Here is a 27,765-nt window from a genome sequence, read left to right on the forward strand (position 1 = left end):
AGCGGACTGAGGCAAGCTGCCTTTGTGTCCTGGGGCAATGGAGACAAAGATGGCCTTCAGATGATGTGGCAGATGGCAGTGGCAGTGGTCTCAGATAAGCAGCAGGTAAAGGAGCAGAGGATGGGCAAACAGGGACAGCAGCCACCGGGGCAGAGTGACCTTTGAGGCTGAGGATGATGGTGCAGCAATTCTACTGGGTGCAGAGGAAGCAGGGGGCACTGAGATGCACAGGCATTGGAGTGAGTTAGTATTCTGCGGTATTCATGGTGGATTTTAATTACAGCCAGGGCCAAATAACTGGGGAGCTGAAATCCTCGTCTCACAGCGAAAGAGGAATCAACTAACATCATTGTCCACAATGGGAAGTGGTCATTTTCAGGCCACATTTTAGGAATCTTACAGATTCCAACAATCAAAGATGTCACCAACATCTATGTAATAATTGGTAATCATAGTAGTTTCTCTGATGCACTTTGAGATCCTGAAATGTCTTCTGAGTCACTCAGGAGCAAATAATGTTTACAATAGAATGAGGTTAGGCATTTTTATTGTACTTAATATTTTTTGAAGATGATTGTCTGTTCTCAGTAAATGTAGTATCTCATTGATTTAGATAATTGAGTTGATCAGAAACATTGATTCCTCAATCTCTGGGTGAATAGAAATTTTTCTTCTTGACCCTGCTAAAGTAGTAGCTCAATAAATTCATAATGTTAGGTATTGAGTAGGATATGCACACCGTCTCATATCCCCACACTCAAGGTACAGATCATTTTCCTCACTGTGCAGTTGGGGATCTCCTGGCCTTGACAGGGTCCCAAGGCCCATGAACTGCAATGCCATAGCATCCATCAGTGTAGGTAGCTGATTCAGTCAGATTGTAAACAGGTGATATTTCCTTTTATAGTCTCTCAGCACTTAGTCAAGATCCAAATACATTCAGGATATATGGGTAGTTGACTCTACCTGCTCAACTCTTAAGTTTATCCAGCATGCAGTAAATGTTTCCTGATGTCTGCTAAGGTCACCCAGGCAGATGTCGCCTGCCTTTCTTGCATAGTATGTTGTCATTAGGGTAATAATATGGATGAGACTGCTGTCATCACTTTGCTGCTCAAGGGAAATGAGTATCATTTTGCTTTATTTTACTAAGAGAGTCAGCTATGAATTTTGATTAAAGGCTCTATTTTACAGCTTGATAATACAAGTGAACAGTGTTAGGGATTGATGTCGTCAGGGAATTGGCAGTGTCTGATAATCTGTCAGCCTTTCAGGCTCAGATTGCTGGTAGTAAGATTAAGAGCTCTGATTGCATGAGTGAGAAGTAGTTCCTCTTTGGGGGACATGAGAAAGGTATAAAAATGCCTCCAGTTTCTTACTGGCCTTGGGAGGAAGTCCCATGGCTTCCAGCATGAACGTGGCATTGACTGTAAGATAGGACTACAGCAGGAGCTTCTCAACTGCTGTTAGATTCTTTGTGGTACACTGTATATTTAGCAGATGTTTTCAAGATAGTAAAAAATGTAACAAATGAATATAATTGTATAGCCAGAGTTACTTTTTTATGGCAACAAAACATTTTAATGTTTATATACATATATCACAATTTCCATTGGAATTTCTACCCTTACCAGACCTTAATTTGGTTTGTTTTTTCTTTATAGTCTTACATATTTACAAGAAATACATAAAATTCAAATAAAGAAGTAAAAGGTATTACTAGAGAGAGAAACTTTTAAAAGTTTGTAGCCTTTTTTCTTTCCAACTTAGAAGATCATCCTAATTACTATATGAAGTGTGTAAGATTAAGTATTTCCACAGTTCTATTTTTAAGTAGATGCTTGAACCTTGACTTCCTATCCTTTTTGGAAACCTGGCAAATCCCACATGGCCGTAGCCGTACATTTAATTTTGTTAGGGTTTCTACATGTCTCCAGCTGTATTCTGGGGTTTCTGGGTTGTTATTTGTAGCATCTCACACAGTGGCAGTTGCCTACTCTTTTGCTTATTCACTCATGGGAATTGTTCCGGCATGCTCTCCTAGAACAATTCTCAGCTTCTGTAGTTTTAATTTTACTGGAAGTTAGCTTGTCTGATATGCTTTGCCAAGTAATTATATTTCTTCCCCATTTCAGCTGAGCTTTCAGCACAAGATCGGGATCCTTTATTGCAAGGCAGGCCAGAGCACGGAGGAAGAGATGTATAACAATGAGACGGCGGGACCAGCTTTTGAAGAATTTCTTGATCTTCTGGGCCAGAGAGTCCGACTGAAGGGATTTAGTAAATATCGAGCTCAGCTGGACAATAAGAGTAAGTTTAATGTTGGTGTGTGTGCACATTTTTGGTTCTCCAAAGGCAGGCATGCTGCATAAATCCAAGTAAGTGATCACATGCCCTCCTGTTCCTGACCCCAGAAGCAGCCTAGAAAGCTTATTTGGAATAGAGTTTAGATTTCCTCAGATGAACAAAGGAAACACATTTCTCAAGAGGTATATGCTTCACGTTGTAAGCTCAAAGGGTCAATTCTTTTTCCTTTGTAACACCAGCAGAGAGATTCCCCAGTGTTTCATGAAGAGTTGTTTAATATTTTCTTCTTTCTTTTACCCTAACCTCTTCAATTATACCCTTGTTTCAGTATACCAAGGACAAGCACTGCACTTATTTCTAAGAGACAAAATATTAACACATCCATTCATGCTGTGTTATTGGGCTTATTTTGTTCATTTCTAGATTCATGATGTTAACCAGGGAGGTGGAGCGGTGGTTAAAAAGCGAGTGCATCTTCACACAATATCCCCTTATAACAGACTTGCACATGTACCCCCGGGTCTAAAATTAAAAAAAAAAAAAAGCTGATGCATCTTATTTTTCAAGGATTTTATTTGGATCCCCTTGTGTGGAGGCACCTACTAGCTGTACAGTGGCAGATTTACTGGCAATCCAAAACATGGGCTTTATGCCCTCCTAGGATGCATGAATTTGTCTAATATCTACACATAGATATCATGTTTCTCCTGATGTCTATAAGTTCTATATATTTTATCTTTGTGCTGTTATTTAGTTGCTATGAGTATCTGAAATACCAGGCAGAGTAATTTGATGTATATTGGAAAATTCTGCTTATTATCAAACAAGTGCTTGCTCTTTGAGTGAAAAGAGATGAACAGAGAGTCTAAACTTGGAGGATCTGAAGGAGCTTCTTTACACGACTCCTAGAAGGAGTGGTGACATGGAGGTTTTCTATGTGGGAGCGTCAGGGTGTGGCCGAGCTGCGATTGGAACCGAGGTGGCCTAATGCCATGTCTTCCTGCCTTCTGTTCTCCTTAGTCGCCAAGCCCTGTCCCTAAGTCTACTCAACTTGGGACTATCACTGATACTCCATCTGGATGAGGGTGGCGCCTATAGTCAGTTCTGTTGTTAGACCTGTTTTTGAAAGTAGCAGTTACAGGATAGTTCACAAGCCCCTGCGATGGTATAAACTCACACATGGGGCCCCTAGATGTCCCCTGCACACGCCAGGGCTGGAGCTGGACTGTTAATATGTATAATGCCCATGCCTCAGAAATAATTCATAGTACCCAAAATATGAATATCTATATATTTTAAGAAAGACGAATAAGATCTTCTCTGATTTCCTTTTTTTCTTCGCACTCCTCTTTTCTGTAAAGAACCATTCACCCCCTAGAGATGCTGATATTCTGTCCTTAAGGCTGTCCCTCCAGGAAAACTACTGCTGATGTGGACTATTACTGTGATTGTGTGTCGTCTGTCTTCAGTGAATTGGATTGAGAAAACATTTAAAGAATTTCTGATCTGTGTCGTCTGTAAAACTATAATATAGATAATCCAAGTATTTTCCTACATATAGAATTTACCTTGGCTTTGCATTTTTATGACATAGGCCTTATCTTTGATACATTGCAGTTGTAGTATTAAGCACCTTAGCTCAAGGAGATGAGAACATAACAACTGGAGTTTGATATGTTGACTTTAATAATAAATATGTAAGTTATTTTTATGAGCAAGGCATTCTGTGAGATGGGAAGAAGTCTGATATTCTTTTAGTAGAGAGGAGATATGTAAGAATTAGGTATGGGAGAATGGTCAGATAAAAATTACGTCTTTTGAGGAACAGACAAATAAAAATCTTCCTTCTAGAATTTGGGGGACTTAAGTTCTAGTTAGAACTCTGTCTGCCCATAAAACTTAGGTCAAATCTGGGCCTCAGATTCCTCACAAGGAAAGCTCAGGATGTTGGGCTAGAATATCTGGGATTTCCCTTTCAGCTCTAAAATGGGTTGTTTCTCTCTTGAACATAAAATGAAATGGGATAGGAACATAGAGGATTTGAGCCACTAAGATGCTCTGTTCACTAGAGCAGAGTACAGAATCCCAGCCATTCAAAGCCTTTATTGAGCTGGGTGCAAAGAATAATAAAACTGATAGCCCGTATCCCTTTTTGAACAGAAATATTTATAGCAAACCCCAGAACAATAAGCCTTGTTAGTATATATTCTCCATTATCTGCCTGATATTTGACATAAAAACTTTCAGAATATTTAATTTTAGAAATTCTTGTTTTAGTATGGCTTGAGATAGACAAATTATTATCACATTTTAAGAAGTAGTTCCCCGCCTCCCCAAGCCCCGGCCAGTGCATCTTTCTTTCTTCCTTGCAGTTTCCTAAATCTGAAACCTAGTATCAGTCAGCATTTCTCTTTCCGAATTTGAACCACCCCGATAGCAGTGTTGTGATGGGTGTCACTGAACATACTAGGCCTTCTCATCATCCAGCCTTTGGTTTTGTCATCAATGAGTCCATTGTTCATGGAAGGAGCATCCATCCTGCTGTGGGACTGTGCTGGCTCACATCCAGAGCCACGTTCACTGTCAAGGTTCCAAGCCAAGAGAATTAAAATGGAAAGTTACTTTCTAAGAAGTCCTTTGAAAATAACAAATATGTGTTTAATGGATAGTTAAAAGGAATTTTTGTTTTTTATTTTGGGACTGATTTATATATAACTTTTTAGATGAATATTCTCTGTCCATCTGTAAATTAATTTATTGGTAACTATATGTAAACACTAAGTATTCGCCTTATTCATGAAAATGCCTTTTATGAATGACTTTTCGGAGCATCAAAGATCTCTATAGGGTATTTCTTCTAGAGAGTTTTCAGATCTGTTTCTGAATTGGATATAAATATTGGAAAGAAAGACATACTGCAGGGTTCAGAAAGAAAATATTAAGTCCATGAAGGTTGAATGTTTGCATATTTTTAAAGTAAAAATTTAGATTTTTATATTTAAAAAGAGATTAAGATGACTACATAGAGGTTTCTCCAACAAACACAATGGAATAAATGCTGTTAGCAACACTGTTTCTTGTTGCTTAAAAAGTAGAGAAATAAGACTATGTATAGATCAAGAATTGACAAAGAAATTGAATGCCATTTACATTTTCCTTTTTGTATATCGATTTGTCTTCATTATCCATGTGCAAAAAGTCATTCAGAAATTTACTACAAAATTACTTCAGTATTTTATAGTCAGCAGGTTAGTTTCAATGTGTGAAACTCTCAATCTGAGATACTCTTACTGATAATACAGATGGAATTTGAATTTTCAAAGAATCATTCTCCTTTTCAAAAGATGAATAGTTTTATGATTAATAGGGGTTCAGATGTCATAGTTTTTTAACATATATGTCACTGGATAATATACTGTAAGTGATCACATTCATTCTCCATATTCTTCATTCACGTGATGTATCACTGCACTTCCTGTTGAAAGAAAAAAATGAATTACATTCAGGGAAAGACATATTCTAAATAACATTTTTTGTTTTCATTTCCATATTCAATCAATCTTATTTCATTTTTCTGGGTTCTGGAAGATCAAGTGCCCAAGAATAACTAAGAATTAACTATAAACACACACACACGCACACACACACACAGGCACATGCATACACGGATGTGGCCAGGCCATCTGCCAGTTTGTCACACTCTTCAGATAATTGCACCCAGACCTGCACCAGCTTCTCTCCTCGACTGCTCACCTATGCACTTGGTGGCAAAAGCACTTCGCTTTCAGTGGATCACCTAAATCCACACTGTGAGGGCGAGAACAGAGAAGAAAAGCAAAGAAACTGAAGGTGCAGTAGAAAGCGGTGGGGAAGGAAAGGAGCCCCTCAGTCCACAGTCCTGGAGCGGGAGGTGGTAATAACAGTGCTTGGTGACAGCTGGATGAGCAGTGTTCAGATTCTGGTTGGGTAGAGCTTAGTGTTGTTGTTTTTTGTTTTTGCAACAATAACCTTTTAAATATTAAAGCACTAATTTTGTAGTGGCTTACCTTGCTTCTGTAATTCATCTTTGTTTTCAGCTGATTCCACGGGCACGCACTCTCTCTATACTACATACAAGGACTACGAACTCATGTTCCACGTGTCAACCCTGCTTCCCTACATGCCCAACAACAGACAGCAGGTATGTCCTCCCCAGCCTGGAGCTTTCTACCCTGAGTATGGGATCTGAGGTGGGCCCACGATGATATTGATGCGTTTAGAACTTGCAAAGAATCAGTGAGGGTTTTTCTTGAATAGCATTAATCATCTTTGACTCTTCGATCATTTGAAATTATTTGGGTTTTAAAGGGCGTATTGTTGTACTTTTTCTTGTAAAACTTAGAAATTCTTCTGCACTCAGATTTATTGCTTGCTAGGCAAAATCTTTTCTTAAGAGAAGCTTGTCTCAACTATGTTAATTACGAAAAGGCCAACCATATTGACCTGACCTCGATTTTTGTGTATGGGTAAATAGCTTATTTATAGAGAATACTATTTGCAGTTGTTACTGGTGCTATTTTCAGCTGTCCCTCTCCTGTTCGTTTTTGTTGTTTTAAATGGATTTACTGGTCAAAATTTCTTGACCCTTTTAAAGAGAAAAAAATCAGAGTGCATCATGCTCTGAATATAGCCACTCAGTAAGAATTAAGAACCTTTGAAAACTTGAATGATGCATAAATCATTATAAAATAATTTACTTTTCAGTGTAACTTGCTCCACTTGGTTGAGCAAGTTTTTTTTTTTTTTTTACAAAGATTACTAGAAATTATGGCCATTTTTATTTCATGCTAGAAATATTTGAAATGCTTTGTCTACTGTGAGCTTGTGAAGACTTGGAGGATCACTTGAGATAGGAAAGGACCTACGTTTGGGATAGAGGATCTATGGGATAGCTAAGGCTCCATTTCACATATTGTTTAGCATCTTCTGGGCTCTGCCCATGTTAAGCTGAAGATTTTTTAAAGAATATTGACTGCTTGAGTTTCTGAAGATCTGTTTACAGAAAGGTTTGTGAATTACTGGGATCTTATAACTGATTCATTGACATAATTTAATTTTAGGGATTTGATTGTATTTAGATTAAATCCAGAGTTAAAGTTTGTTTTCACATTTAGGAGATAGTTCTCTGGATGTCACTTAACTGATACTCCTTTGCTCTAAATATATTAAAGTACACAGGAATAGGAATTGCTCAATAGGTATTTGTCAAATGAGTGAAATTTAATTGTCACAGAGAATTTTTCCTTTTTTAAAAACACTTATAAAAGTGTATATATATTTAGTCTAGTTCTGCATTTTTTTCCTAAAGAGGAAACCAGCCAACTACCTCCCCTTCTCCCATCACTAGTTGGAAGAAGCACCTTAGCCTAAGATCCTCCACCTAGGATGAGAAAGCAGGCCCCTGGTCCCCAGTCTCTTCTCATGGTAATTGCTAGCTGGGTTTTCTTGCCATTTTCCATCTCATGCTTATCTCAATCTCTTGTCCTTTCTGAATTTTCTAGTGTTTTCTAATAATCATAGTTCTTCCTACCACCTTCACAAGATCTATCTCTAGAGTACACATCTGTGTATTTTTAAAGATAGACTTAAAATCACTAGATCACATGTATGTGTATTTATGTATATTTTAACCTAAGGGATTTTAGCTCTCAAAAATTTATTTGCAATAATGCCAAACAGATTCACTGGATCTTAAGAGGCTTAATTTAGACCAGGACAGTTGTCCAGCAAATACTTGTGAATCATTCAGTAATTAAACTCTGTGGGAGTTGTTGCTCAGAAAACCGATAGGGCTTACTCAAGCCAAGAAAATCTGTCAGTACTTTAGCAGAAATAGAGCCAGTGACTTTTGACCCCCGTCATCGAGTATTCAAACCACAAAGCCCTTCCAGTTCCCTAATTACTTGAGTCATTGGACTTCAGGCTGAATTGGCCCTGGCATTTCACATGTGGGAACCTCCAGAGGTTTGAAGTCTTTACTTTTACCAGAACTCAAAACTGGCTTTCCCACCCCCTTTCGTTGAAGAGTAATCAAAATCTGTAGGTATTAGAGTTTTGTGTACCTGACTTCATTTCACTGAAACTAGCCTTGAAAAAATGTGTGCACAAAAATCAGGACAGCAAAGCAGTGAAAGTGTAGATGCAACTGGGGGGTAGAGGAGCATGTGTGTGTGTTAAACTTCCCCAACTGGAAAGTAAAAGAAAAGTCCCTGTAAGTTGAGGCTATACATTATAAACTCGTGAAAGCTGGGATTTGTATCTGTTTTGTTCCCCGAAGTGTCCCTGTGTGCCCAGAACAGTATCCAGAACATGGTAAGAAGCCAAAAAACATTTGTTGAATGATTAATGAATGAATGATTGAACCTTTCTTAGGAGATAGAGAATTAGGCAAATTAATACATGTAAAGCACTTAAAGTAGTTCCAGGCATAGAACTAAGTTTTAGTTATTATTCTTTTATAATTCATTAAATATCGAGCCACTCATATTTTGGATGACTTAATTTGCATTTTATTTTCCTGTATCCAGTCCTAAAGATCCATTATGAAAAACTAAGATTCTGAATGGTTGAGAAAGTGAGAGACTAAATTTATCAATTATTTCCGAAAATTATTCTTTGACATTTAATATTTTGCAATCACAGGTTGTCATCAGAATGTTCTGTTTGTGGATAAATAATGCCACTTGCAATCCTGGGACATGTATTTTCCAAATTTGTTATGAGTTGTATTGACTCCATTTCTCTCACCCTCCCCATCCATGCCCACAAATTATGTTAATACCAAAGGCAGAAACGTCTGAAATGACCAGCTGGGTTCATGAGTGCAGTTTGAAGCCACAGGACTTAGCAAAGTTAACTGGCCCCTACATGAATTATGCCTGTAACCTTGGCTTCTTACACTACAGTTTGTGACCATTTAACTGGTCCAGACTCGTCCACATCAGATCTGATTTCTTTCTTGTGTTCCTTCTTGTAATAAATCAAGCTGGATGCCGATTCCAGGATGAATTAAAAGTCTTCAGAGAGTTTACCACAGTTGCAAAAGAGCTTTAATCTTTGGAATGGTCTCTGACTCTTGCGTAGAAAAACTCAATAGACCGAAAGAATGATAAGAAACCCTGCTCTTGGAGTTATTTTCTCTCTTCAAAAGTTAAGTCCTGCAAGTCTCTCTGCATCTGTCTGGCAGTTCATCCACTTTTCCCAGGGCTGTCTTCCCCTGTGTGCTTTCCTTCTGCCTGCCCTGGAGACAAGTCATGGTTAAGCCATCGTGGGATGTCATCAGTGGGAAGAACTTCACAAATTAGCTTTAAACTTCACTTTGGCAAAGAAATTCTTTCTTCAAAGTAGGCATATAAAGTAGAGGTGCCTCAGTGCCTGGCACACAGTAACCTATTTCTTTTTTAATGTATGTGTAACATTTTAGCTGCTCTGTTGTGAAGGGGTACCTGATGCCTTATGGAGGTGTCTAATGAGTAAGACCAAGCCCCTAGGTTTCTGAGATGCTAATTAAAGGATACTGGTCTTATTCTAGTAATGGGCTTGACACCATAGAAGTAGTGATGTTATATTTGGGCTGAGCCTGGAGCCCTTTTCTCCATAGTGGTTAGGCTGATTGTAAGCGCCTGCCTTAAAGAGTTTGTGTACTTCCTTATGTCCCTAATTGGTGTTACTAAGGACTCATGTGAATACTGGAACAACCTGCCTCACTAAGTGCTATGAACCCTTGGGTCCTGACTATACTTGGGTTCACCTATGCATAATACTGTAGAATTTTTTGGGCGGATAAAATGCTTATTTAGTTTTCCATGAGTAGCTTTATTCCGAGACCCTAAGTTGGAGCATATACTTATACTGCATCACAAAGATCGTTACCTAGAGTGAGGGTTGATATTGCCTAGTGTCAGAAAGAAGAAAGAGGTATTTATATCTGCACAATCCTGTTATCATCTTTACTTTGTTATGAAGTCATTAAAAATCTGCATTCTTAGATTATTTTGTTTCTTCGTTTGCACAGTGTTCATTTCTTAACTCATTTGTACATTTACTCTTATTATTAGTAAAATATCATGATTATGTGAAATGGTAAATCAGTGACAAATCCTTCAAACATTAATTAAATGTAATATCCTCTTCCTGCCCATCAGAAGTAAGAACAGTTCACTAACATTCACTTTTTTGCAGAAGGTGGGCAAGACTTTTCTTTCTTTTGTATTTATGTAGTAAGATGTGTAAGTTGCCCTTCCTTAATTATTATTTAGAATGCTTTTCTACATTAACTTTTTCCGTAGGAAACTCTATACATCTCTTAAAAATCAAGGCATATTTCTAACCACTGGTGCAAACTCTTGAGGACAGTGTATGTGAGGGGATATGTGTGTTTATGTACATGCAGGTGTATGTATAAGTGCAAAATTAGGGCCATCTCCCTAAAGGAGGAAAAACCAGCCCTCCGGGTGAAGGGGAAGAACTTTCCAGGTAAGAGATTAGGAACTGCAAAGTTCCTTGGGTGGGAATCAGTTGTCCTGTAGGAGGGACAAGATGCTGTCTAGATGGTAAGGAGCAGGTGATGAGGTCAGAGAGGTAGGAAGGAATCAGTCATGTCAGAGGAGTCTTTGTCAGCCCCCTTTTTAGTAACAGGATTTAGATTCAAACCCAAGGACCAGGATTGAGAACCTGTGGTTGCTTTCTTAGAGTATGTGGATTTGCTTCTTTCTAAAGACCTCCTCTGGAGACCTGCCTTCTCCAACTTCAGATGACCTTCCTCTTCTCTGACTCTTACGAGCTTCTGAATCATATCCTGACTGTTCTCTTTCGTGTTGTACAGCCTGCTTTCCCCCAGCATTAGGTGCAAAACAGTTTGTTTCTGTCTTACTGGGTTAAAAAAATAATAATTTAACAAACGAACCCGTATACATAGAAGCCAGCAGATACTATCTCATTCAGCTTTCAGTTTTCATCCAAGTGTATTATCTGATACTTATTTTCACTTCCTGGTTTTTTTCTTCTCAGTTTGCTTTTTGAGTTTTTTCCTCTCATTAAATTTTTTTTTTTTTTACTGATATATCATATTGTACATATTTTGGGGTTACATGCTATATTTTGAAACCTACATACAATGTGTATTGATCACATTAGGGTAATTGGCATATCTATCACCACAAACACCTATCTTTGTGTTGAGAGCATTTCAAATTTTTTTTGCAGCTATTTTGAAATACACAATAAATTGCTGTTAATGATAGTTTCCTTAGTGTACTGTCGAATAATTAGAACTTACTCCTTCTATCTTACTGTATTTTTGCACTAAGTTAAAACTGGTCTTATGAGATCCCAGTTTGTTTAAGGAACTGACACTAAACCTACGGCCGTATATGATATTTCTGTAGCATCTATATGCTTTTGCCATGGAATTGGGTGAAGACTCACATTTTCTCTTTCCTTGTCATAACAAGAGCTTATTCCTGTTTCACAGCTGGAATCAAGCGTTAGAAATTTAGTAGAAATGACTATGTGAATCTATCTAATACAATATTTATTAACTCACTGTTGCAGTTGAAAGCACTAATAAGTTGGTTCTCTTGACATTACTGAAAATTGTAATTAGCTTTACATACCTAGAAAGAAGTTTGCCCCAGAAGATGTCATTCCTATAATTCCCTCAAACAAATATACCGTCAGGTTTTGCCAGGCTGCGTTTGTTTCTGGTTTGCCATCCCTTTTCCCAATTTACAGACTCTGATTGTATAGAATTTCATTGACCAGTTAGAAAAAAGCATAAACTACCAAAGAAAACATTTGCCTTTAAGGAGGGTAAGAAATTACTTATTTCATGTTTGACAAAGTCCTAAAACAGAAAAACGAATAATATTTCTGTTAATTTTCCAGATTATTTTCTTAATCTCTGAAACAAATTCAAGCATCCTACTAATGGATAGTGTTCATTTTTCTTATTTTATTCTCCTTCAAAGAGCTTTAGATTTTACCCTTCCTAATGAATCTTCTTGTTTCCACCCCCAATAGTTTATTTTTTTCCTACAGAGTGCGTTATGTGGCCATGGCTAAATTAACTAGACTTTTAAAAACATTTTTTGGCCCATTTTACAAAGCAAAAAAATGTGTCTAGAAAGGGACACCAGTGCTTTGGCATGTTGTCAAGGTAACCAGACTTTAGCTTGTGCTTTAACTTGTGCTTTAAATAGTCCTGTGGTGAAGTAGAGAATCAGACCCAACATCTTCCTTCAGGAGGAAAAGAAATTGGAATAACTGTCCAATTTGCTGTTGCAGTCTTAACAGCCACGAAGCACTGACTAACAAGGCCCTCCCTGCACCCTGTGTTTAATTGAGAGGGCTGGCCAACATGAAGCCACACTGGCAATCACTCAGGAAGTAGGAGGTGCTGAACTCACTGCCTGGCCTTGGCCAAAGTGAGCTCCATCTTTTGACAGTCTGAGAATTCCTGTGTTTCAAGGGCATTGAATAAAGTAGAGTGTGAACTGCTGTGTTTTGTAGTCTACAAATACATTGAATGCAATGATGGGCATATTTTTAAAAACTATTCCTGATTTTTCCTTGTCTTATTACAATACATATGAATCATGTATTTCAATTTTGGGAGAAAGGAGCAAAGAATGTCCTTGCCAAATACAGTTTTCACTGATTACTTACATGCATTTGAAATGGCACATTTTAAATATCTAGCAAACTTTTTTAAAACCACATTTTTAAATGAGGTGGCTCATTGGGTCTGTATTATGATGTATTAATATATGTTTCCAAACCTCATTCAGACAGTAAGATGATTTTTGTGTGTTTATAACTTTGGCCATGGGGATTTAAGTAGGAATTTTTCAGCATATGAATCAGCAATTTAACTGGCCTGTAGAAAACTCTGAAAGACTGAACATTCATTCCCACTTTTCCAGGCCTTTTATCATGCTAAATCACAAGTCAGGGACCTGACAATGAAATCCTTTTTGTATCTGGGTTTAAAAGGCTTTAAAAGTTGAACTTAATGGTCTTTATGTGCAATATGCACTATAGGTGCCAAATAAATTTAAGGGTAAGGTCGTGGTCTTTCATATTGCTAGTAAAAAGAGATTTACTATCTGAGATTGTCACATTCCAGCAATGACATCACCAAGTTGTGTAAGGATTGTTTTATGTATTAAAACTGAAGATCACAAACTTTGAGAGCTCAGATCTATGCCTTCACTTGCATAAGCTTACAGAGTGCCTTTATGTGGATTTATGGGCATGTGTTCGTAGGAAAGAAGTGGTCACAATTTTAATGCATGATGTGATGTGTCAGTAAATGTATATTTGGATTATTTGTTTATTTGTTAAACAAATGTGTATTGGGTACCTCCTTTGCCTAGCACACCTGAAAGTCAGTATGACACTTCTGTGCCCTCATGAAGGTTATGACCTGATGCACAAGAAGTAAACCAACCATTAGAAGACCGTGCAACAACCAGTGTAATAGAAATAGGCCTGGGAAATAGGAAGTTTCTTTCAGATGAGGTGGGTTCTACAGAGACAACCGCATTGTCTGGGAGAAACCTGGAGTGAAGGGGGCATTCGTGGCAGAAGGAACATCAAAAGTAAAGGCATTGTTCAAGTGTTACTGCTCTGAGCTTCATTCCCCCTGCCAGATTTGTGATTTATAAAATTACGAACGATTGGGCTTCTGGTTATTAATCCAGTGGAATTCTGTGTTTCTGAATTACATTTTAAACGGCCAGGGTTCAGTTCATTGGTTTGTGTTATTGCCCACCAAAACGGCAGTGGTCTGTATTTTTGCTGCAAAAATGGGTGTTAGCGTGGGAGCACAGGCTAGAAGCTGAGGCCTGCCGGTATGATAGTGTAGGACCTTTCAGCAAACCTGTACCCTCTCTTGGACTTCATCTTCCAGAGCTTAACCTGCAACCTTTTTTAAAGCATTGTGAGCTCTGATGTGCTATTATTTTAAGGGTTTAAAAGGAGGAACTGGATAAAGACAAAAAGGAGAGAGAATACAAACTGAATTTTAAAATAAAAGAGATAAATATTTAGGCTTTTCTTCCCGTGGGTCTTTTGGATGAAGCTCATTTTGCTTTTTCTATGCCAAATTTAGGAGCACTAACTTCCAAAGAATGACTGTGCTTTTTTAAAATCACTCCTTCAAGTTGAAAGATGAGCGAATTGCATATATTTATATATTTTGTTTTAAAGAAAAACTTATTTGTAACTCTTCACTTTCTTGACCACAGCTGCTGAGGAAAAGGCACATAGGAAATGACATCGTGACCATCGTCTTCCAGGAGCCTGGGGCACTTCCTTTTACTCCAAAAAGCATCCGGTCTCACTTTCAGCATGTCTTTGTCATAGTCAAAGTGCATAATCCATGTACTGAAAATGTGTGTTATAGGTGAGTCAGTAATCCCTTATCTATCATTCTCCCAGGTTTATTTCAACAGGGCATCTTTTCCCAAAAATATCTTTGTTTGCCAATTATTATTTCCAACTTCGTGATTTTCTAATTACTGAGACACTTTCTGTAAGAAATAATTGCCTTCTTCCCTTTTTGCCCCCTTGAAAAAGTGAAATGCCTAGCACTTTAAAATGGTGGATTACACGTTTCCTCTGTTTTTCTCCTAAAAACTTCAGCCAGAACCAATAGTTTAATTGGTGTCCTCCTCTGAGGATGAATGAAGTGGCTGATTAAGTGCTTATCTAGGAGAAGTAAGTGTTGTGGCACTAAAACATTTCTTTTCATCAAAGATCTTGGATGCTGAAACAAGGAGTTGACACTTGGGTGACTTCAAAAGGCCACGTGCATGCCTTGGAATCCCAAGACTGGCTCTGACAAGGCCTGCTTTTATGCTTAACTGCTATTCCCAGACTCTGTGTTAGGAAATAACTACAGCCAAGTGATCATATCATGTGCGGTATTGGTAAAACAATGGGTCTTTGACCAGAGTTTGAAACCAGCTTTACCACTTATCATAGGGCTTTGTGTGACTTATTTTATTTTTCTTAGCATTTGATTCCTCATCTTAAAATTGAAGATAATGGTAACGATAGTACCTACTTCAGTATGTGGTTATGATGAATAAATAGCTTAAATTATGTAAAACAGCTATTAGAGTTCCTGGAATTCATCCAAAGTTATTTTCATTTATCATCTTAAAACAGTAGTTGCCAATTCAGCTGCCCACTGGGCCTAGTTCAGAGACATGACTATTCCTTGTAAGAAAGTGAAGACTACAGAGCTTATTGCCTAAAGGCAAAAGAGAAATTAATCTGTATGTAAGAAGTTGCCAGTTTACATCCCACCCTACAGATGCCCAAGCCATCTTAGAACAAAGTCTGAAAACCAGCAGTTCTTACCCTGAATTTTACCTCCCAGTCACCGTGTTAAACATAGCCCTAGTCTATGGCTCTACTGTGCTGTGTTCTAATGCAGTACACCTGGCATCTCTATATTTTCCTCCAGAGTCATTCTTCACACATCTGGGTTTAAGACCACTGGCCTAAATGCTCAGAACTACTTTTTGAAAGTGATATTTGAAAGAATATAGTATCTACTCTATACAAATGATAGGCTTAAAGTAGATAATATTGGTACAAACCTGGTGAGTTAGCCTTTTTTCCTGGGAGCTCATCCAGCGAATGGTAATTCTGAAGAGTAAAATGAACCTTCCTAATGGGTTGGGAAAACGGAAATATAAGGCTTTATTGTATTATATTTGGTGTTATTTTATGGGTAGCTATCTTTAGGTCAAATCAAGTATTTTAAATTACTTGCTATCTTTATGCTTATATCATGAAAACACCACGGAGATAACTTACATATAAACAAAGTACATCGCATTATTTTTTCTGTGATAAAGGTAGCATATGCCAATCATTCAGAGACGGAGTCATTGGTTTTTAGGAAACCACATTGCTATTACTAAATTAACCTTTGCTGATGAGATTCAAATGTAACATCAGTTCAGGTGCCTAACATTTTTGCAAGTGCCTCATCAGCTTCGTTGATCTTGCTTAAAAACATTGCTAGTATTTCTTAAGCAATCAATAATAATCTTGAATAATCCTGTAGTCACATGAATTCCATAACATTTTATGAAACTGTCCTGACTCTGTCTCGTGGAATAAGGTTGGCATGCCCACATTTTCTAAAAACACCTTATTGGTCTGTTTCATGTGATACTCCTCTAAATATTCCAATGGAGAAATAAATGTATTAAAATAATTCCAAGGAAATGATATAGTCCAGCTTGACAGCTTTCTTAAATTTTGCTGTGTCCTAATCCAGGGTGGCAAGCTCCCGGGAAAGCTGTTTTTCTCCTGAGCGGGTGTTGTGCGGGTATTGAGTGGCAGTGTATTCTTGCTGACGTGGACCCCCAGTACCAGCGCCAATTCATAGGCCTTACAGCGGTCAGAAGGGGCTGCGCGGTTGAGATCACCTCCTCTAATGAAAAGTGTGCAGCCTGTCGGGTGTACCTGCCTGAGCGGAAGACCACACTCCCACCCTACAGAGGGAGTCAGGCCTCCCCCGTGAGCTCAGCAGAATGCTCAAGCAGTTATGCTGGGTCCACTGGAACTAGGAGAAATGAGGAAACACACCCAAAGCCTCACGAAACATCTCGCTTGTAGCCTGAAAATATTTAAAAAGCAGACATGACACAAATTGCCTATTTCTTTATAAAAGACTCTTTAATTTGTAGCCAATGTTAAGCTGACTTTGAGAGATTTATGATTTTATGTGCTTTCCAAGATAAACTCTTTACAAAATGCTCAGTAACGGAATGAGAATGGGCTTGTTAGCTAACAGTGAATTAAAAGTGCAGAGGTATCTACAGAAAATGATGACTGCCATTTTTAAGAAAATTTAATATGTAACACCTTCTGACAAAAATTAGGTGACAGGGTTAAATCATTTATTAAAACAACTATGATAGTAATAGTGACAGTAACAGCAACAATGCAGGTAATAAAAGCTTTACATGCATTATTTTCTATCGTTACAGTGGGCTTTTGGGTATGATACTACTTTACCCTGCATTTTACAGATGAGGGCAGTGAGGCACTGAGGGATTATGTCGTTAGCTCAGTCACTCAGGAGGTGGTAGAGCTTATATTTGGTGTTATTTTTTGGGTAGCTATCTTTAGGTCAAATCAAGCTCTACCACCAAATATAAGCTCTACCACCTCCTGAGTGACTGAGCTAACGACATAATAACGGGAGAGCTGGATTCCCGTTACCTGACTCCAGTTTGCTCCTCACACCTTTCTTTATTGTCCTTTGGCCAGCAGGCTTTATTGAAACGTTTTCATGTGCATATTAAGGAATGCTTATCTTTTTATGTTTGCTTTTGCTGGAGGAGCCTTAAATATCTAAGGCCCCTAAATCATTAATAAATGCTATCGAATCATTTGGGTGAAATAAGGAGCTCTGATATAAGTTCTCATTTCCACACATTGGGAATTATCTGAATCTGGCAAAAGAATATTTCTTCTGAACTTGACTCTATTTGGAAAGTTAAGGATCATATGAGCTTTTGTAATCAATGATTTCTAATTGATTCCCATACCCAGAATATCATAATCATGGAATAGCCATGCTTACATTCTGCTGCTTTTCTTGTACAACTTTGAGATGTGCAAGAATACAGTTTATTGAACAAGAATATGGCATACGTTGTAGAAAGAATCTCCAAGTAGATATTAGGGTCTATAATTGGATACAAAAAGAATTTCTCTAATACATAATGGAGTCACCATGTCTCTCTTATTCACTATGTGACACCACAGTAGAGCATATTTAGATATAAGAAATTTCCCCTGACATTGTAGCTTAAGTGCATACAAGCTGCAGTCAGAGGGTAGCATGAGATCTACAGAGTTAATGCAGAGAAGTAATGTACTAGAGTGCCAGATGACATTTGGCCGCCTCAGCATTCCATGGGTAGAATACTGCTAGAAATCTGTACTCATTGTTGGAAGAGAGAACCAAATTTAGGAGCAGTGATACACTGGTTTATCGTACCCAATATTGGCAGGGCAGGTTGCAGTGCACAGAGAGGCCCTTTGAGCTCATTGACAGTGTAGAGAAGAGAAGCCACAGGGTGTGGTTAGACTAATCACAAGTTCAAACAGGAGCTTTAGGACCACTCTCTCAGAGTTAACATGGGGGATTGTAAGGGATAAATTAATTCCCAGTCTAGAATGGCCATCCTGAGGATGGTGGTGAGGGGAAAATGGGCCACACGTGCTGTAGATCCCTGGCAGCGTCAACCTCTGGGATGTTTTTAAGGACCTTCCCTTCATTTAAGGACATAAGTCAAGTTCCCACACACACATACCCTCTGGTGTAGTATATATACTACCGTAAAGCACCACCAGGTGCTATTCATGAGTTTGGTGTATCTGTCCCAAAGCAAAGCAGTCATTCCTTCCCTTTCATATTGGTGAAGGCCCCATCTAGCCAGCTGTCTGTCTTGCCGCTATAGGTAATTAACACTGCTGAAGAGATTGCAGATTAAAGCACAAGTGAGAGAGTCTGCAATTTTTCTAAAGTCTAACAAACCACGTTTGGGAAGAGGAGTTTGCATGTGACAGAACAAATTTGGATGGAATGGTTTTTTTTTTCCTTAATTTACTTTTTTTAGAATTTTCCACAATGATGAAAACAAAGATTGCTTCCTTTCTTTACCCCAGCGTCAGCCTGGGCACATGTGGGATTAGTACAGATTCTTGGTCTGTGGTAGCTACTCAGTAATTGGGGTGCTCTCATTGCTGCCAGTGATACTGGATCCATTCATTCACTCACTCGTCTTAATCCTTCCGTTGTTAATTCATTAGTCCACTCTATAATTTATCTTATTCAGAAAAGGATATGAGATAACTAAAGCAACTCTCTGATGTAGGGGAGCATTACTGGTTTTAATAGATTAAGATGCTCATTATTAACACTATGCCTTTGATCTCTTCAGTCCCTGAGTTCTCTTAAAACTTTGCTCCCATAAAAGCTTCATTTAGATTTTCAAAATGTGACCAAGTGAGCATTTCCTTTAAAAAAGTGACACTTAAAATTTTGGCCTTTGTAAGTATGATCACTCTGTCCTATGTCACTGAATCCCTTGCAGCTAACTTGGGCTAAACCCACTTTGGTCGGAAGCGTTACTGTTTTTCCCTGTGATAACCAGCCCTACAGAGTTATAGAGTGCCAACCTGCTTATTCCACATGCTATGGATGTGTTACCCCCATGTTAGTTTGGTAGCACTGCTGTACTAATACCACAGGCTAGGTGGCTTAAGCAGCAGACTTTTGTTTTCTCAGAGTTCTAGAGGCTGGAAGTCTAAGATCGAGGTGTCAGCAAGGGTTGGTTTCTCCTGAGGCCTCTTCCCTTGGCTTATGGATGGCCGTCTTTTCCTTGTGTCTTCACATGGTCTTCTTTCTGTGTGCATACATCCCTGGTATCTCTTTATAAGCCCAAATTTTCTCGTCTTATAAGGACACCAGTCTGTTGGATTAGGGCCCACCCTAATGGCTTCACTGTAACTCAGTCACCTCCTTAAGGATCCTTTCTCCAGATAGCGTCACATTCCCAGGAACTATGGGTTATCTTGTCAACATGTCGATTTTGAGAGGGACAGAATTCAGCCCATTACACCTCCTGTCTGTAAAGTTTAAAACATTTTGCTTAAACAACAACAACAGCAAACCCTGGGTATCTAGAAATTAGGAGAATAAGCCTGTAGAATAGACCAGTTAAGTTGAAAATGTGTATATATGCCACATTCGGGAAGATACACGTTATGGTATCACAGCTTATCTCATTTTGTTTCCGTTTTTACTTCCTCAGTGTTGGAGTTTCCAGATCAAAAGATGTGCCACCATTTGGCCCACCAATTCCCAAAGGTGTAACTTTTCCAAAGTCAGCCGTGTTCCGGGACTTCCTTTTAGCCAAAGTAATCAACGCAGAAAATGCAGCCCATAAATCAGAAAAGTTTCGAGCAATGGCCACTCGAACGAGGCAAGAGTACTTGAAAGATCTGGCGGAGAACTTTGTCACAACTGCCACTGTGGATACCTCTGTGAAGTTCAGCTTCATTACACTGGGTGCAAAGAAAAAAGAGAAAGTAAAGCCAAGGAAGGATGCCCACTTGTTCAGCATTGGAGCCATCATGTGGCATGTGATAGCACGGGACTTCGGCCAGTCTGCTGACATTGAATGTCTTCTCGGGATTTCCAATGAGTTCATCATGTTGATTGAAAAGGATTCCAAGAATGTTGTATTTAACTGTTCCTGCAGGGATGTTATTGGGTGGACATCTGGATTAATGAGTATCAAAGTGTTTTATGAAAGAGGAGAATGTGTCCTCCTGTCCTCGGTAGACAACTGTGCTGAAGATATCAGGGAAATTGTTCAGCGATTAGTAGTAAGTACATGTTTTCTATTTTCCCTTATGTTTTCAATTCCAGATTCAAAATAACTTTCACTGGGGAAATCCTACCATGATTATAGCAATTAGGGAATGCATTACTATTTCTTACAGATACAGAGCTTAATTTTAAATGCTGGGTCCTTTTTAGGAGTTGTTGAATACATGAACAGTGGAGAAGCAACCATCATAAATTGATTGGAAAAGTTAAGCCAACCTGCAAAAGAGAACCTTGAGATGTATTTTAGTAGCATTTGAAGGAAAAACAGAATTATCTGGGTAGAATGTCTGTTTATGGAGGCTGACATAACATACCTTCCCAGTGGGTAATTAACAGCAGAATTGCTGTTGAGTGTATGAATGATGAGTCCTATTTGCAGTTTCAACCCCGCATGTTTATACAGCAGGTATTTTTGTGTAATGTGCCAGATTAAATATATTATTAATCTTAGAGCCACTGTTTCTTAAGGAAGTTTTTCAGAATTACACATTAATTTAGAAAGGCTTTTAAAAAGTCAGACTTAAAAAAGATTTTTGTGTATGTGATTTTTAGTGCAAAACCCTTATATTTTATCCATGGTGTTCAATAGTCATATTTGTGCTCCCAATTTTAACAAAGTAAGAATTAGATTTTAGTTTGAGCATATAAAATAAAGTAGTAAGAATATATCAAACTATTTCCAGTTTTTATTTTTGGTCATATAAGAAAAAAACATGCTTTGACAGTAGAATTTCTTGTGTGTATATCTTCCCCCAAAAGGGATGTTATTTTTTTTTTAATTAGAAAAGGTTTAGTTCACTATGGATCATGAAAAAAGGAGAAATTATATCCATTCCTTGTCCCCTTTCCTCCCACCAAATATAAATTACCCTTTTGTTGTTACCATGTATAAGAGAAGGTAAAATCAGGGCAGTGTCTGCTGGCCTCGGAAAAGTAATTTCATTATTTGTGGAGACTGTTTACAGTAAAGGGCCTCAGTATGTTCAACAGTATTATCAGGTGTATGTGTGCAAGCCTAGATAAGAGGTTTGGGGTGATTAAGTAAATGATTAAATGCCTAGAGAATTGACTTGAGTTATACTGATGAGTCTCTGGATGCATTGTGCTTTTGCTAATTACGAATACTTCTTCTCAGCATATCCACCAAATCATTATAATCTGTGCTTCTGAAAATACAACACAAATACCACTTCACCAACCACGAAAATGTACTTTCCCTGGATATTTACACAGGGGCTCTTATACATTTGCTATTCCATGGACCCCATCCTATTTTGCTAGAAAAGTGTATTGTCAGTGTGACCAAGAAGCACAATATTACAAATCTATTTTAGGAATTATATTCTGTATCTAGGATGACGTGCAACATAAGCTATTGGAAACAAACCAAACCAAAGACTGTTGAAGGGATTAGATCGTAAGGGTTGGTACAGGGTGGTGGTAACAGAAATGGGGAGAAAGAGAAGAATGCAGTCAGCGTGGAGATGTTGGGAATGCCTGCCCGTTTGGCAGGTGGTTAACTCAGTGTCCATTCTCAGGTGGTGGAAAGTGGAACTAAAGGTGTCTGTCTTGCAGGTAGCAGTACAGGAGAGGAATGAGAGTTTGTTCCTAGAGGGCCAGTCAGGGTTCACTTCCCAGATGTGCACCCTGTGCAGTTGCTCAGGGACCCGCTCTCAGAAGAGTTCATGCTTGACTGAATACTCTGCCATTGCCATCTTGAAATTCTTCATAATGTTTTCATAAGGAACCCTGCATTTTGATTTTTCATGGGGCCCCACAAATTACATAGCCAGTCGTGGCTAGGAGACTACAGTTTTCGTGTGATAATTGGGTCCATGGAGGAAGTCCAAATACATGGAGAACACTTTCCTTCAGACTTTGGGGATGTGAGGAAGCAATAAACAGAGGGGATAAAGAAATAACAAAAAGACAAAGTAGGGGAGATGGCAGGTGACTGGAGGAAATAAGCAGAAGAGCCAGAGCTGGAGGACTCTGGAAAGGCTCAGCCAATAACTCTTCAGCCTGATACATGGATAATAAATTTCACCTGATAATCGCATTGATATCTGAAAGAAGGCTGGGTACATGTTACGCGTCTTTTGATAGGATTGCTTAGAACAAAGTTGAAAAACAAGAGAACAAAATGTATTTGTGTTGTGCGTATTACAGAACTACTTCTTCAAGTTTTAAGTTACTTCAGTTCATGACTTTAGAAACGTCAATATTCTAAAACGTCACCACTAACTAAAACCAGCAATCCCCTTTCCACATTTTGCTGAGTCGTGAACTGTCATGGCTGTCTGGGAAAAGCTGATTGGCATTGTGTGCACTTGTGGTAACCATGGAAACATCAGACACAGTGGTGATACATGAACCAGCCCCAGTCCCACAGCTGTACTTACTGTCATAGGTCTTATTAAATAGGTATCTGTGTATTCAGAGCATGTTTCATAGAAATAGATCGTTCATTAAACTGAAACTTCATACATTGCCTCTGGGCTTTTGGGGATAGGAGTATGATACCTCCCAACTTGAAATTCCCACAGATAGGTGATGTCATAGTCATCAGATGATATTTAATGAGCCCATGTTTTTCTTTCATTGCATGCAAACTATGCTCAGTGAGTGCTTTTGAAGACTGCATTAGTGGTGCTTTAATGTACCAAGTGGGATGCAAACCACCATTCTTCTTTCATGTTCCTTTTTGTGGGACTGCTGTTGACTCTCTCTCACTCTTGAATAAGGTACATACACTGGGGCTTCCAGTGCTTGGGGCTGCCCTCAGCCCCAGGAGAGACAGGCCCAGTGGAGGAGAGGCAGCCCATAGGCACAGAGGGTCTCTCTGCTGCCTGCCAGAGCACCATCCTGCACACTTGTCTTGTGAACAGATGGCCAAGGAGTCTGGCTGGCCTGCCCCCACCGAGGATCTGAATGGTCCTCACCACTCGGGCAAGCACAAGACAAGGACCCTCGGGGACAGAACACTCCACAGTATGTCCCCAGGGCTGGTGCGCAGAGAACATTTAGAGTTTTCTTTTTTTTTTTTTTTTTTGAGACGGAGTCTCGCTCTGTCGCCCGGGCTGGAGTGCAGTGGCCGGATCTCAGCTCACTGCAAGCTCCGCCTCCCGGGTTTACGCCATTCTCCTGCCTCAGCCTCCCGAGTAGCTGGGACTACAGGCGCCGGCCACCTCGCCTGGCTAGCTTTTTGTATTTTTTAGTAGAGACGGGGTTTCACCATGTTAGCCAGGATGGTCTCGAACTCCCGACCTCGTGATCCGCCCGTCTCGGCCTCCCAAAGTGCTGGGATTACAGGCTTGAGCGACCGCGCCGGCCCATTTAGAGTTTTCTTAAAGCTCTGACTTTCTGTATTTGCCCTTCCTGAACCTCAGAGTGGGCTCTTAAGCGTTAGCTTTCAAGTGTTTTGGGGTGTTTTTCTTTAAATTGTCTAATGATTTTTAGGGCTTGCTGACTGAAACTTGTAATGGTCTCCAAAATCTTTACGTTTTACATCACAAAAATCCATCTAGAACAATGGAATTTATATGCTTAAAAGCCAAGTCACTTGACACAATAAAAGAAAAAGGGGAATTCTCTCAGTCCATCTGCTCCCAAGCTCTGGGTCAGTGACATCTAAGAAAGCAGGACACCTGTATCAAGAATATATATGACTTAGAATGAAGAGTGAAACCGTTGTTGTGCTTCTATTATTTTCTTTGCACTTGATGCTGATGTTAATTGTGATCAGCTCTGAACTTAAATACGTCCTCGTCTTGTCACTTGGACAGTTTAAGGAAAAGGCAGAGAGAGACAGGCTGGGCTGTGAGGGCCCAAGGGAGAGGGCTGGCATGGAGGCCCATACGTGCACCTTTGGTAGAGCCCCATGACAGCTTGGGCAGGAAGGGCATCTCTAACAGTCTCCTTCCCCCTTAGATAGTGACGAGAGGCTGCGAGACTGTGGAAATGACCCTGAGGAGGAATGGGCTGGGCCAGCTTGGCTTCCATGTGAATTTTGAAGGAATTGTCGCAGATGTGGAACCTTTCGGCTTTGCCTGGAAGGCTGGCCTTCGCCAAGGGAGCCGCCTCGTGGAGATCTGCAAAGTCGCCGTGGCCACTCTGACGCACGAGCAGATGATCGACCTGCTCCGCACTTCTGTGACTGTGAAGGTGGTCATCATCCAGCCCCACGACGACGGCTCCCCCCGAAGGTAAGGCGTGCCAGGCCCAAGTAATGCTCACTCCTCCTTCGCCTCTGTAGCAGGTGGCTGTCCTTACTGCCCCTGCAAGGTCCTCAGAAAATGCAGTCAGGTGCATCTTGGTACGATGTTGTTGCGATGTCTCTCATTCAAGGAATTGAAAAGGAGCTTTAAAATATGTAATAAATGATAAAAAGTAATTTTCTTAGCAATTTATTGGGACATTGACTACATAAAAGCTGAGCTATTCTGAACTAACAGGAAGAGCACCTGGTTCCCCTGGACCAGTCAGACTTATATCTAAGAGGAAATAGTTCTGCATCACAGCTCAGCCTTGAACACATTAAGTAACCATTCAGTTAGAATTTCCTCCCATAACATGAAGCCATTGATTATTTAAAAAATATTTAATAAACCAATAACTTGTAGGTATGAAAGAATGTTGGAACAGCGCGTGTACTCTGTGTGGTGAATACTCCATTCTCGATTGGAGCTTGAGAGATGTTGAACTGGTTCAGCGTGTTGTCATAAACTGTCAGGAGAAATAGATGAAAAGGAATGGCTAGACTTGGAAGGTTCAGAGGCAGATAGCTGGAGGGCTGGGATAAGAATGGGGTTAGAAAGCAATACTCTTCCATTGCTAATAGAAAATAATCATGCCCAACATAAAATATTAGGCCAAAAGGAAAAATAATGCTAATTAAGAAGGAGCCATTCATTCAGGCTGTGGCCCACTACTTGTGGTAATGCATGACTGGTGGTAGTATCTAGAGCACCTTCCCTCTGTGTTCGTTCCCAAATGGAGTTCCTACAGGCAGCCTTAAGAGCTCTGGCTTGTGAGAGACTAAGTATGCTTGGAATCCAGGAATTTGCTGTGTGGCCTGGGGCAACTCACACACTCTAAGTCTCACTTACTCTCTGTAAAATGGGATGATTATGTTGCCTACCTCCTACGATTTCAATGAAGATGAAATAAAATAATGTATGTAAAGCACTTAGAACCTTTTAGCGTAATTACCCCACACATTTAATTAAAAAAAATAAAACTTTAGGCTGGACCCTATGGCTCACACCTGTAATCCCAGCACTTTGGGAGGTCGAGGTGGGCAAATTGCTTGAGCTCAGGAGTTTCAGACCAGCCTGGGCAACATGGCAAAACCCCATCTCTTCAAAAAATACAAAAATTAGCCAGGTGCAGTGGTGTGCACCTGTAGTCCCAGCTACTCAGAAGGGGATTCCTTGAGCCTGGGAGGTCAAGGCTGCAGTGAGCTGAGATCGTGCCACTGTACTCCAGCATGGGTGACAGAGTGAGACTGCATCTCAAATAATAATAATAAATAAAACTTTAGCATATTCATTTTAATTTCTTTCATATTAAAAAAGAAATTCTTATTATCCAAAGATAGTAGGCTTGTTGGGTCTACTTTCTGGACTTACTAACCTAGGTCATGCTCTCTCCTTTATCTCCTTTCTTCATCCTTTAAGCCAGCACTCTCCATTTGCACTTCTACAGTGATCTGTGTCTGTACTGTTCAGAGCAGTAGCCACAAACCACAAGTGGCTATTATGTACATGAACTATAGTGCAACTTAGGTAACGAATTTTTCCTTTTAATTAATTTATATTTCACTGGCCACATGTTGCTAGTGGCTGCCGTATTAGATCAGCTAAACCATGATCTCCTTTTAGGAAAAAAAGCTGCTTACACTGTCTTCCTCTATGGTTAATGTGCAGAATCTTGCAAAAGTCTTCCTCTATTAGTTATCTTACCATTTGCCTCCAGCCTCACTTTCTGTGACCTCGTTTCCTGTGTTTGCCCAGTATGTTTATAAAATAAGGATTTAAGAAACTAAGATTTCTCTGTAGAGTATCAGTCCCATGTGAAGATGTTTCTGATTGCCTTGCTTGATTCTGCCTGGTTGAATCTGTTTTTTGAGAGTCCCATGAGTCACATGTACTACTATAAGTCCAAAGAAAATAAAAAATTAATTCATTAAAAATGGATCTTGGAAATAGCAAAAGGCAAATCCTTTAGACCTTAAAAGCTAGAGTACTGTATATGTAAAAATCTTGTAAATTTTCCAGCATTTGTTAGAAATTTTTTCATACAGTAAGATTTCTGTCTTCCTTAGTAGAAATATAGGTTTTTAATGCTTATGATAAGAATCAGTCTTTTATCTGCCTTTGTATCCTTTATCTGTCCTAGCAGCCGATTACTGTAGAATTGGACAAAAATGTTACCATGAGCTTCCTTTGGATTAAAAAATAACATTTCTTGCCTTTTTTTAGTTTTAGTCTACTGTTAGTAAGAAATTTTTAAAGCTTTCAAGAGATCTGTTTAATAAAAATGGTAAAGTTGTCGTTATATTTGGTATTTAGAAATATAATTTAGGAGAATAGAATTTTCTACGAAATATTGAATTGTTTTTCAGCTAAAACAAACAAAAACTACAATTTAAAAGTTCCAGCAGCTGTTATCTTTTTATCCAAGGACATGTTTTTCCTCTAAGGAGTCAGTTCTCTGCCTTGGTCTATACATAATTAATTCTTTGTTTTAAATGCAAATTATCTTATTGGAACTAGGCAAGATATTTATTTAAAGATTTTGCCCTTGCTTCCTAGGAGTCTCATTAATGTCATTCCCTAAACATACAGGGTTTTTTTTTTTCCCCCAATTAATCTGTAATAACTGTCTTTTAACCTTAGCCAGAAGGATTAGAATTAGCTATTTGCCTAGTAGCAACGTTCCAAAATTGGCATACCCATCATCCACATTACTGCAAGTCGTGAAGG

At 39.1% G+C, this 27,765-nt stretch overlaps 1 protein-coding gene across 8 annotated transcripts in view; it reads left to right on the forward strand.

The window, feature by feature from the left end:
- SIPA1L2 (signal induced proliferation associated 1 like 2) overlaps positions 1-27,765 on the forward strand; it is a 232,304-nt gene that overhangs the window by 144,570 nt on the left and 59,969 nt on the right. For all 8 annotated transcript variants that reach the window (XM_023191817.3, XM_023191815.2, XM_023191811.2 and 5 more), the window contains 5 exons: positions 2,136-2,310; positions 6,384-6,487; positions 14,595-14,752; positions 20,199-20,775; positions 24,710-24,984. In XM_023191817.3, the coding sequence (XP_023047585.2) occupies positions 2,136-2,310; positions 6,384-6,487; positions 14,595-14,752; positions 20,199-20,775; positions 24,710-24,984 (1,289 nt within the window). The remainder of the gene's footprint in view (positions 1-2,135; positions 2,311-6,383; positions 6,488-14,594; positions 14,753-20,198; positions 20,776-24,709; positions 24,985-27,765) is intronic.

This window comes from Piliocolobus tephrosceles, chromosome 1 (assembly GCF_002776525.5).
Source record: "Piliocolobus tephrosceles isolate RC106 chromosome 1, ASM277652v3, whole genome shotgun sequence".
Taxonomy (NCBI): Eukaryota; Metazoa; Chordata; class Mammalia; order Primates; family Cercopithecidae; genus Piliocolobus; species Piliocolobus tephrosceles.